Source organism: Tribolium madens, unplaced genomic scaffold (genome assembly GCF_015345945.1).
Source record: "Tribolium madens isolate multiple individuals breed KSU strain unplaced genomic scaffold, Tmad_KSU_1.1 Scaffold_91;HRSCAF=231;Tcas5.2_LG7, whole genome shotgun sequence".
In the NCBI taxonomy this organism is placed as follows: Eukaryota; Metazoa; Arthropoda; class Insecta; order Coleoptera; family Tenebrionidae; genus Tribolium; species Tribolium madens.
The window spans coordinates 1719007-1731415 of record NW_025401063.1 but is presented as its reverse complement, the minus strand read 5'-3'; the positions used below and the strand labels follow the sequence as shown (position 1 = coordinate 1731415).

The following is a 12409-nucleotide window of genomic DNA, read 5'->3' as shown; positions in this document are numbered from 1 at the left end:
CACAAAAGAGCTTTTTTTATGAAAAACTATGAAATTTTGTTGCTGAAAGTGGCAAGAAACCACAGGCAAAGTAGTTAGAGTAAAATTTTACTCTAATCCCATCTAGTTTAGGAAGCACCTAATTAAAAATTTCAACATTTTATTTTTGTACTTGTTTAGGTGTATAAAAGTTATCATCTGTAGCAAATTTTGAAATTTTTTTCTAAAATTATTTCGGAAATATTGAAAAAAACCTATTAAAAGACGCACCCCTTGCGTAGCATTTTTCGATATATGTTCATAGAAAATTTTTGTTTTAAAAATGAATATTCATCTTCTGTTTAAATTTGTAACAATAAAAAGTATTAAAAATTTATTTTATTTTTTGTTACTTTTGTGAGTTAATTTGTATTTTTTTATGTTTAATTAGGATCTCTTATTTCAATTTAAAATAAAAACGTGTACTTAGAGATTTTTGTTTTTTAATCCGTCTTCCAACAAGAAACCCCCCCGAAATAAAATCCTGGTTACGGCACTGGGTGAAGAAAATGTTATGTAAAACACGAAAGAGAAGATTTTTGTAACCTCGATGCTACGCATCTTGACTATAAAAAATCTCTTCTCTACCTAAGAAATAATACACTATTAAAACTGTTTTATAACTTTATTACGCCATATCAATATCGACATTCTGTCCTTTTGGCGTGTGATAAAACGGATTCGACGCCACATGCGTCTTAAAATACTCGGCCCCAAACTCCTCGTACATTTTCCTCGTTAAAAGACTCCCTTTAAACTCCCCCGATTTGGTCCACTTCCTCGCCCCATGCCAGGCCCCCAAACTGGGGTTTTTCACCGTCTTTACATTAACAACGGACTGAAACGGCCGAATACTGATCAAATCTGAAAGAATCCGGTCCTGTAGCCCGGGCAAATTAGCCAAACCGCCCATAATAACAACATTTTCAGCCAGTTTTAACTGCTCCTCGTTGTTGAATAACGAAAGAACATAACCGATGACTTCCGACAAGCCGGCTTCCGCCGACCCCAACATATACGGCTTGAAAAGCAACTCCGGGGCTCTGTAGCGCTCAATCCCCACATGAAGTTGGTGTGTTTCACCCGGATTTAGCGTTTCGTCGAGTTCGGAAGGTTCATAAGTCCGAATTATCTCGTCCAATTCGAGAAGTTTCTCGTTTTCGGCCTCGCTATCCGAGTCTCCGCCTACAAGAATAAGCCACACCCAGTCCGGTCAAAATAGACATTTCAAATAACTAAAATTCCGACAGAGCTAAATTTTGGTGGAGACCTTGGGTACACCATTAGGAATAAAGTGTCAAAAGTCCCCATCGATCCCATGTGTGCTAAAAAAGTTATTCGGGATCAAAGGTCAAAATTTGACGTTTTTTAGATTTTTTTCGAAAACGGTAAGTTTTATCAAAAAAGTAGCCCAGACAAAAATTATAGATCTTGAAATTATCTACAAAAATGGTCCTTATACTTTTTTTTTCTAAGAATCACCATTCCTGAGATATCGCGATTCTAAAAGTTGAAGGAGTCACATTCTACATGATATGCACATACAGAGTGCGCCAGAACTCCCGCTTCAAAGACAAATGCCATGTAGGGTAAGGTACCACAAACATGGAGAAAATTAAAAAAAAAATCTATCTATAAAAATTTCAAGAGTTTAAATTTTGCACTTTCTGTAGGCAAAATAATTTTCCAAGTTTTTTTGCTACAGGCTATTAAAAGCGGAAACAAGGAAGCTGTATCCTGAATTGTAACTACGGAGAACTACATACTAGGAGACGAAACGAGATACAAAATTGCTTGATTTTTTGGACCCCAAAAAAATTAGTACGGCGGAGTAAAAATGAGGGCGCTTTGAGCGTTTTACCGTCTTAGTTTCAAATCGTTTTAAATTAATTAAAATTCAACCAATGCACTAATTGCTTGGAAAAAATGCAAAAATGTTGAGCTTTATATTCTTAATAAGCTGTAAAAACGAACCACTAAATTTTTCACGAGGAATATGAGAAAAAAAAATGCTGCAAATACGGTTAAAGATACAAGAAAAATGTAAGAAAGAAAGTTGTAGAAAATAAAATTTTCTAGTAAAAAGTCCGCGACACCATACCTCTATCTTTAATGGTTTAGGCCTCAAAGACGTTCAAAGAAGCTCAAGCCACGGATTCGTTTCATTTTTACTGGTGATTGTATGCGGGGGGGACACTTTAAAGCAATTTAAGCCTAAACCGTTGAAGATAGATATATGGTGTCGCGGACTTTTTTGTAGAAAATTTTATTCTCTACAATTTTGTTTCTTATACTTTTTTTGTATCTCTAACCATATTCGCAGCGTTCTTAAAAATATTGGGCGGAACGCAAACTGATAATTGTTTATAATTTATTTTTAATACTGTTCTCGATAAAACGCTGCGAATACGGTTGAAGATACAAAAAAAGAGTAGGAAACAAAATTGTAGAGAATTAAATTTCCTACAAAAAAGTCTGCGAGACCATATCTCTATCTTCAACCGTTTAGGTTTAAATTAATTTTCTGTCTCTTGACCACCGGTAAAAATGAGCCGTATTCGTCGCTTGAGCGTCTTTGAACGTCTTTAGGACCTAAACCATTGAAGGTAGAAGTATCATCTCGCAGACCTTTTTCTTGGAAATTTAATTCTCTACAACTTTCTTTTTTATATTTTTCTTGTATCATTAACCGTATTCGCAGCATTTGCAAAAATATGAGACGGGGCACAAATTGCTAAATGTATGAAATTTTTTTAAATATAGTTTTCAATAAAATTTTTGCATTACCTTTATCTCTTATTATAGAGAATTTAATGTTCTATCTGCCTTTATTTTTTGTATTTGCATTTTGCTCACCGTTATAAATACAGCCATTTTTTTAATTAAAACTGAAACGGGAAAGGAACAACTGCGCTATCTGGACTCGCTTGTAACTCTGTTTAATGTTATTTGTGGCTTTTATTGGCAAAAGTTTTGTACTTTTACTATATAATCGTAAAAAAAACATATACAAAATCATCAGTATTATTAAATAGACATAAAAAATGTCAAATGTCAAAAAACAAATGTCAAAATTTTTTGACAGACTTTTTTTACATTTTTTTATGTTCCTGGTATCTTATCTTACTTGAAATTTTTCTTCTACTTCATTAAACTTATAAATATCTCGATTCCATTAGAATTAAAAAGAATTTATTTGGTAATACATACAGGGTGTTTAAAAAATCGCACACTTCCTTGAAAGGGAGTAATTGGGTAGTCCCCAGAGTTCTGAAAAAATGTTTAAAAAATACTATCTGTCAATTTTTTTTGACATTTATCATTTTTTTATGTCTATTTAATAATACTGATGACCTTGAATATGTTTTTTTTTATAATTATTTAGTAAAGGTACAAAAATGTTGTTAATAAAAGCCACAAATAACATTAAACAGAGTTACAGTTTAGGATCAGCTTCCTTGTTTCCGCTTCTAATAATCTGTAACAAAAAAACTTGGAAATTGATTTTTCCAACAGAAATAAATAAGAGTCAAAGTGCAAAATTTAAACTCTTATAACTTTGAAATTTTTATAGATAGAATTTTTTTTTAATTTTTTCTATGCTCCTGGTACCTTACCCTACCCATTTTTCTTTGGGGCGCGAGTTCTGGCGCACTCTGTATGTGCATATCATGTAGAATGTGACTCCTTCAACTTTTAGAATCGCGATATCTCAGGAATGGTGATTCTTAGAAAAAAAGTATAAAGACCCTTTTGTAGATAATTTTAAGATCTATAATTTTTGTCTGGGCTACTTTTTTAATAGAACTTGCCGTTTTCGAGAAAAAAATCTAAAAAACGTCAAATTTTGACCTTTGACCCCGAAGAACTTTTTTAGCACACATGGGATCGATAGGGGCTTTTGACACTTTATTTCTAATGGTGTACCCAAGGTCTCCACCAAAATTTAGCTCTGTCGGTATTTTCGTTATTTGACCACTATTTTTATGACTAATTTGACCGGACTACAACCCACAAAAATCAATAACCAATTACCATCTTTACTAATCGCCTTGTATATGTCCCAATCCTCGTCCCTTAACCCAAAATCATCATTCCCTTTCTCTTTCCTCGCCAACTGCGATATAATCCTCATGCGTTCCTGACCCGCTGCTGTGCGTCTCTTCGCCATGTCTTGCTTCCGCTGCTTCCGACTCATCTTTTTACTCAAAATCTCCTGACGCTACAAAACCAACAAATTGGAGTAAAAAACCAACCAAATCGAAAAATCACCATTTTCTTCGCGTTTTGCACAAACAAATGCATCTCTTTCTCGGTTTCGAAAACCATTTTCGTGTGTTTTGCCTGTTTGGCGGCCGGCTCTTCGACTTCTTCACTCGTGTTAGCCGCGATGATTTTTTGTTTTGTTTTCTCAATCTTCTGATTCAAATTATTGATGAGTTTTTGCAAATCTTGGACGGTTTTTATCTGGTATTCGGCGCATGCACGATCGATTTCTTCTTTATCGACACCGGCTTCCGTCATTTCTTGAATGTATAAAAGTTGGTTTAGCTTTTCTTCATCTTCAATGAGACGTTCTTCACGCTTTCGGGCATTGATTTCAGTGAGGCGGCGAGCCAACTCCCTTTTACGCTCTTTTTGTTGCTCCACTGATACACAAAAAACACAGTAGGTGCAATGCAGTGTTACCAGGTCTGGTGAAATTTCACCAAATGTGCTAGTCTAGTGATTTGGTGAAAACTTTTGTCAGAATTTTAATTTTCGGTGACTTTTTTGAAAATGAAAAAAATTGTTATTGCATCTTTTTTGAGCATTTTCCACGTTTTTCAAGCAGAAACGTGATTATTTAGCCAAATTTTCGCAAAAACATCGAATTAGTAACATAGTTCTATTTGTTTTTTTGAGATTTTTCAGCTAGAAACAAAATTATTTCGCACAATTTCGTAAAAATTCAACAAACTAGGTTAAAAATTGTGTTGTTTTCACGGTTTTTGAGGTATAGACAAAAAAAAAACAGAAAATTTCGTTTAAACATGCTAAAAAATTACAAAATTAAATCGAGATTGATATTATTTTTGCTCATGTTTTGCTCAGCTTACTCCGTTTTTGAACCAGAAGCTAATTTATTTGCAAAATCTTGTTTAAACACGCCTAAAAATCTTAAAAAGAATTGATATTGATGTTATCTTGCTTTCTCAATTTAACTGGTTTTTGAGCAAAATTAAGAAAAAATAAGCCTAGAGACTAGGTCGCCAACGTTTCTTTTTTTTTTATCAAAATCTCAGGTTTTCTGCAAAATTTTGTTAGAACAAAGCAAAAAGTCAACAAATTTGGACATTTTTGAGCTAGAAATGTAATTTTTTGCAAAATTTTGTTAAAAACAAGCCGAAAAATCACTGATTGGCGCGAAAATGATGTCATTTTTGCATTTTTCGTGTAATTTAGCACATTTGTTTTTTTTTTCAGCTAAAAACACAAAATTTCATTAACAACCAGCCAAAATTTTAACAAGGCCGGCTAAAAATGGTGTACTTTTTGCAGTTTTTAGATGTTTAAGCACGTTTTTGAGATAATAAGACAAAAAATCGAAAAATTTCATTTAAATTGCTAAAAAATTACAAAATTAAATTGAGAGTAATATTATTTTTAGATTGTTTTGCTCCGTTTTTGAACCAGAGACAAACTTATTTTGCAAAGTCTGGTTCAAACACTCTTAAAAATCACAAAAAAAAAAATTATTTTATTCTATTTGATTTACTCGAACTTTAATATCTGGTGATTTTTTAAAAATGAGAAAAACTATTTCCATTATTTTCCATGTTTTCTTTATTATTTCGTCAAATAACGTTCAAGAAACGTTCTGTGTGTTTCTTACAAGGTTTTGAAAATGACAATTTATTTTTGTTTTTTTCGAATACTTTTTCAGCTACAAACACTTATTTCGCAAAATTTCGTTAAAAGCAATCCAAAAATTCAACAAATTCGAGTTATTTTTATCTTTTTCAAGTGTTTAAGCAGGTTTTTGAGATAAAAACAAAAAAAAATTCTAAAAATATTGTTGTAGCAAGCAAAAAAATTACAAAATTAAATCGAAATTGATATATTTTTATCTTGTTCCGCTCAACTTACTTCGTTTTTGAACCAGAGACTCATTTATTTTGCAAAATCTTGTCCAAACACGCTTAAAAATCACGAAAACAATTGATATTCATGTTATTTTGTTTCTTTCACTCGATTTAACTGGTTTTTTGAGCAAAATAAGACAAAAATAAGAGAAACCCCAAAATTTGGCCGAAAATCCTTTTAAGTGCGTTTTTATACTAAAATCTCAAGTTTTTCACTAGATTTCGCTAAAACAAACTAAAAAATCAAGAAATTAAGTCTAGAATTACATTATTTTTGCATTTCTCGAGCATTTTAGCAAGTTTTTCAGCTAGAAACGCAGTTATTTTGTTGCAAAATTTTGTTGAAAAATCACAGAATTATCCCAAAATGCATGTCATTTTTGTTTTTTTCAAAAATTTAAGTGGATTTTTAAGCTAAAAACTGCGTTTTTTTCGTAAGATATTGCTATACAAATCGTAATCTGCTGAAAATTTGGCGAATTTTTCAACTCGGATCTGGTGAATTTAATGTTTTTGAACTGGCAACACTGATGCAATGACAAAAAATAAAACAATTGCTTACAAGTGAGAGCTGACGAAACAAGTGACACATTGTATGGCAACTGGATTCTTTTGATATTTTCCTCGTAATATAAAGGGTCAGTCCAGCGATTCAATTCCTCGCGATAATCCAAAGCTACAGCACAAATACTGTGCAACAATTCCTCGGCCCTACTTAAAGTAATCGACGTCGCATGGGCTGGGTACTTCAACTGTAGAATTCTGTGTAAAAACGATATAACATGAAACCCCCCTGTATTCAAGCGTCTCGTGTTCTCAAAAACCATTTTTCTGTCAATAATTGGCACCACGTGACACGTATGGTACCCCAAATTGACAATAAGAGCATTTTCCTGTGGTCTAACTTCATTAAAATGATACGAAAAAAGACAATCAATTCCGTACGAAATCCCAGGTACTGAATAGCACTCAAATAGCAATTCTGACATTACTAAAACCAAAACAACAATAAAATTCACCAAACTCGAGTGATTTTTTACACTGTCTCGATGAATTGGGGTTCAAAACCGCTTCGGTCAAAACCACAGGATGCGGGACCGAATTTTCCGAATCGATCCCCAAATGAGCAAAAGTGTAATCAAAAAGATGCTCCTGTGCCTCGAAATGTGTCACTACATTCCTATCAAATTGCGTTTTTAATTGAAAACGCACCGCTTCGATGTTGATTATGTCATTACCGACTTGCAACTGGGGGGCTTGATTCGACTCCACCGTGTCTTTTTTCGAACGTTCTTTGCGTGGTTTTGCTATGAGGTTCTTGAAAATGAGGAGAGGTTCGCTACTGGTGGCCCAACCAGCCCGACATTGGTACGAACCTGCACGTAAACAATGATTTGGGTTGGAATCAAAGGGGGCTCACCGTTGTCGATGATTATGGGGGTGCTGTTGTTGCGTAAGGCCGGCGTGTAAGGGTGGATAATGTCGGGGACGCTTTTGAGATCTTTGAATTCAAGAATTTCCATTTTCAAAGTGACATAACCTCAATCAACTTGTCAATTTTTAGGTTATTCACACGTCAAAATGACACTTGTGTATATTTAGTTGCCTAACTTTGACACAAATTATCATACAGCGTGTTTGAATTAAAACTAATAAAACAGTGACAGGACACAAGCCATGGGCGGATCTAGGGGAGGGGCCCAGGGGGCCAGGGCCCCCCCAAACTTGCCACCAAAAGCTTCAATTTTTTATATTTAAATTTTAATATAAAAACGTACTGTCATTTTCATAATGTAAACTCTAAATCAACCTTTATATTAATAACCTCATTTTTTACTCTTGTCGTATATATGTCATTTTGACTTATTTACTTTCAAAAATAGTGATTTGTGGCAAATAACGGGTAGGCAGCAGATCTTAATAAATTTCCTAAGACAGACAAATTGTTTAATTAACAAATTTAACAACAAAAAAAAAATTAATTAATTGTCAAATGTCAGTCATGATGACAGTAAAAGGTAGTTTACAGTGAACTTTTTAAAGTGACAGAAAAATAGGTACTGCCCGAATTTTTAATTTTGAACTAACTACACGTGAAACGTCAAATAAAATGACAAATCGAAAACGGCAAAATGGGCTGGAATTAGTCGCCGACGTATAATAATAAGACCGTTCTTTTTTGAAGGTAAATCATAAATTTAGTTATCTTTTTGATCATGGGATTTTACCTTTTCACTTGTCATTTTATTTGACGTTTCACAGGACATACGTTTTCGGATACAAGGACAAATTATCTTGATCTCTCGATACTTCCTTAGTTTTTACTAATTTAGTAGTAATTTTCTTTGGGCCACATCTTAGGTATCTAATTAAATTAAGTTTATATCTCTTTAAATAATGAACTTTACCAACTCGCTAAAACACCTTATACACAATTTTCAACTTGTTTTAAAATTCTACACCTTTTGGTTTTTGGGTAATGACGGCAGCGACATTTTTTTTTAAAGGAAACTCCTATTGTTCTAGCGAATTCGATAGATAATTGTCGAAGTGGCAACACCAAAATATTATGTATTACATAAAGTTTTAAAAAAAAAATATCCAAAAAGTGAAATAATATCAATAAAAAACAAAGATACAATTTTAAATCAAGTTAAAAATTTTGTATTTGTTAAAAAGAAAATTGACCTGTTCGAGCATTTTTCCAAAACAAAATATTTTCAGTTTTAATAAATAAGATTATTCTATAATTTTGCCGCTCACTGAATACCTACCCTCATCATTTAAAATTTTTTTAGATAGCCCCCCCAAAATTCATTCCTGGATCCGCCCCTGACACAAGCAAATCAATTTTTAATAAATACATAACTTATGTGCGCTTTAAGCACAATTACATTTTTCAATCATTTATATTGTTATACAGTGTGTGTAAAAAATAATTGCAAAACTGCGTCTTTGAATGTCTCTTCCTCTGCCATCATGCGAAAGAATAATAGTTTAAAATTGCCTAGTGTTAAAATTGCACGACGTTAACAAGGGACAAAGTTCAAACTTAAATTAATCAATTGGTTTCATCTTTCGACAAATTTTATTTTAGTTACGTATCGTACGATTTTTAACTACATCATTACTAAATTGTTCACTTAAATAATACGAAACGTCCTTTCATTGTAGTAATTTTTTGAGTACTTTTTGTTGTTTAAATTTTTACTAGGCAATATTTTAACATAATTGTTTTGTCATGGTTTCAATGTTCAAATTCCCAAGACAATAATCAAGTTCTTTGTTTCAGTCAATAAAATGTTTCCGATTATTGAGGTTTACAATAAAATTTTTGTATTTTTCCACAAAAACAAACCAAATAAGAGTAAAAAATGTCAAATATTGTTTCGAGTCGCATTAATCGTAGCTCTACTCTTCTATTCTCTCAACTCAAATGATTTTAACATTGCACAAATCTCAATTAATGTAATTATGACTTTGTATGTAATAACTGGAATGATTGTATCAACTTTCAGTTATAATAATTGCAAACTCGCAATTGTGCAAATTATACCAAATTGGAAAATAATTCTTCTTCATGTTTTTATTTTGCCAGATTTAGTCAAAATTTGGGAAAATTTGATAATTTTTATTGGCAAATACGCAATATTTTCGTTTTTCCTAACCCTTTACAATTATCTCTTAAACGTCAAAAATGCAATTTCACAAGTGAATCAAAAACTGGAACTAAAAACTGCAATAAAAAACCAAAACGAATTTCTTGAACTAATCGACTGTTTCAACACGATTTTTGGTACCCATTTGTTATTAACAATTTTCGTTGTTTCGTGTCACATGACAGCGCAACAAATAAATATAATCGTAAAAATTTGGACTTGTTTCACATATACGGTAGTCCTGAAACAATTGTTTCAGGATTTTTAATACGCAAAAATTTCAGGTGTTGTGCTTAATCCTCGTAATTCTCTGTAATGGCATACGGAGTGAGTGTAAAAAAACGCAAATTTTGTGTTATAAGATTTTGGCCAATGGGCAGAATCAACACCTCTGGTTAATTATCGAACAAGTCAAGTACCGAAAAATTGATTTTTCAGCCACTGGTGTTTTCAGGATTGACTATGGGATGGTTTTTTCCATCTATGGGGCCGTTATTTCGTACCAAATGATTTTTAATTAAATCAAACAAATAATGTTGACATTTTTGTAATCTTCCACTGTTCTAACGACTTGTCATTATCAAATAAATATTTGCACCGAGCGATAAATCATGACAGTTTCTATATATACCGTTCGAAAGCGACCGACAATGACCGACTTTATTACATCACAGAGTATCAAAGACAAGTAACGAGTGTATAGTTCAACCTTTCATACACTTCAAGTACATACATACAATGTGTTTACAATTTTCTTATGATCAAAAATGGTACTTTTTCAAAAATTAGACTCTTTTTTGTAATTTTCATTTCAGATTTTTACAGCAGTGTTTGTGATTTTGTTGTCAATTTTTCTTTTAACAAATCGGAGATACCGTTGGTTTTATATTATTTACAAAACTCTAGGACGTGATGTTCGGTAAGTCATAAACCAGTTTTTTTATTGAATCAATTGCAAATAAACAAACTCGTTTGCATAAAACACGTGTTTGACGTGCTATAAATATTCAAACTTTCGATGTCATTAGTGTTTACAATGTCTTTAATTAATTTCACATTTAAATGCAAATTTAGGAAGTCAAATCAAATTTAAATTAAAAGATTATGATTATTTGGACAAGTCATTGTTTTGTTTTGTTGTTGTATCTATGATTTATCTGTGTTTTGACTCGACGACCCGTGCGATAATCAGGTTTATTAAAAGAACAAAGTTTATAGTAAAATTTAAAACGTAATATTTTTTCATCTATTGGAAATGTTTGAAATAGCAAAATTATCAAAAGAGATTTAATCATTCTGTGAAAGTTGATGCATTATGCATTGCATATCTGAAAAATGCGCCACGAAATATTTCATGTTTCCATTCCTGATTGAATTTTATTTTAGTTCAAAATGAAAATTTAAAAAATATAATTTTAAATAATTGAAAAATTCCAGGGCCGGCCTCAGATTCTCCACTTTAAACTTCCAACTCTGGCGATACGAAAAAACCCAGCAAACCGTTGCAAAAATTTTCACAAAACTCGCCTCAAAACACCCCCAGAAAGTCGCTTTCTATTTCGAAAACGAAATTTGGACTTTTGAAGACGTAACTAAACAAAACAAAAACAAACCAAGACTTAATTCAAATATTTAGGTGGACAAGTATAGCAACAAAATCGGCAACTTTTTCAAAAACCAAGGCTTCAAAAGGGGCGACGCGGTAGCCCTAGTGCTCGAATCTCGACCTGAATATGTGACAATTTGGCTCGGCTTGGCCAAAATTGGGGTTGTTACGGCCCTGATTAACAGTAATCTCGTTGCCGATCCGTTGGCACATTCCATCCAAGTGGCGGATGCCAAGGCTGTGATTTATGGATCTGATTTTGCCAAAGGTAACAAAAAATCACCTTTTTTAAAATCGTCCGTAAAGTAGCACTTTACCGGACTCATATTTGTCATTAATTGAAAGTTGACAAATTCTGAGACTTTGCCAAAGGTGTGAAAAATATTTTCTATTAAATCTCCCGAAAAGTAAAGAAAATAGTCCGTAAAGTAGTACTTTATCAGACTCGTATGTCATTACTTGGCAAGATAATCCGTAAAGTGTGTACAATTTTGCAATAAAAAATCAATTTTAGTGCTTGTTTTACAAAAAATTAATGTAAATATTTTTAGCAATCAGCGATATTTCGGGTAAAATCCTCAAAATTAGGCTTTATCAATTTGCGAAAAATGGCGGCGAATTGTTGCCAAACTCTGTCGATTTGGCAAAAGAAGTGGAAAAGGAAGGAAATGGACCATTGACGTCCGATATTGCAAAAGGCCGACCCAGAGACAAACTTTTATTTATTTTTACTTCGGGTACTACAGGGTTGCCCAAAGCTGCAGTTATACCTAATACAAGGTTCATATTTATGGCTTTGGGCATCCGTTACATGGCTGTTATCAGCGAAAATGACATTATTTACGACCCTTTGCCCTTATATCACAGTGCTGGGACCATAGTCGGAGTAGGCCAATGCATCCTCAAAGGTACCACAGTTGTCATAAGAAAAAAGTTCTCAGCATCGTATTTCTGGGTCGACTGTATTAAATACAGATGCACGGTACTGAACACATACAGGG

The 12409-nt window shown here is 32.9% G+C and overlaps 2 protein-coding genes across 4 annotated transcripts in view; one reads left to right on the top strand and one right to left on the bottom strand.

Moving 5' to 3' along the window:
- Positions 1 to 12409, bottom strand: part of LOC123011137 (actin-related protein 5) — a 66440-nt gene that overhangs the window by 45113 nt on the left and 8918 nt on the right. Inside the window, exons 1-6 of one of the 3 annotated variants that reach the window (XM_044408449.1) lie at positions 7564 to 7724; positions 7184 to 7519; positions 6706 to 7134; positions 4291 to 4667; positions 4054 to 4240; positions 637 to 1203 (exon numbers count right to left, since the gene is read on the bottom strand). The exons of 1 other annotated variant lie outside the window; for it this stretch is intronic. In XM_044408449.1, coding sequence (XP_044264384.1) covers positions 647 to 1203; positions 4054 to 4240; positions 4291 to 4667; positions 6706 to 7134; positions 7184 to 7519; positions 7564 to 7666 — 1989 coding nt within the window. In that variant the 5' untranslated portion in view covers positions 7667 to 7724 and the 3' untranslated portion in view covers positions 637 to 646. Of the gene's footprint in view, positions 1 to 636; positions 1204 to 4053; positions 4241 to 4290; positions 4668 to 6705; positions 7135 to 7183; positions 7520 to 7563; positions 7725 to 12409 lie in introns of those variants that run through there. One more of the 3 variants, XM_044408447.1, reaches the window with a different exon arrangement.
- The window catches only part of LOC123011720 (long-chain fatty acid transport protein 4-like), a 3375-nt gene continuing 1083 nt past the window's right edge, over positions 10118 to 12409 (top strand). Inside the window, exons 1-5 of the mRNA XM_044409304.1 lie at positions 10118 to 10129; positions 10165 to 10301; positions 11240 to 11390; positions 11439 to 11676; positions 11960 to 12390. Coding sequence (XP_044265239.1) covers positions 10118 to 10129; positions 10165 to 10301; positions 11240 to 11390; positions 11439 to 11676; positions 11960 to 12390 — 969 coding nt within the window. The remainder of the gene's footprint in view (positions 10130 to 10164; positions 10302 to 11239; positions 11391 to 11438; positions 11677 to 11959; positions 12391 to 12409) is intronic.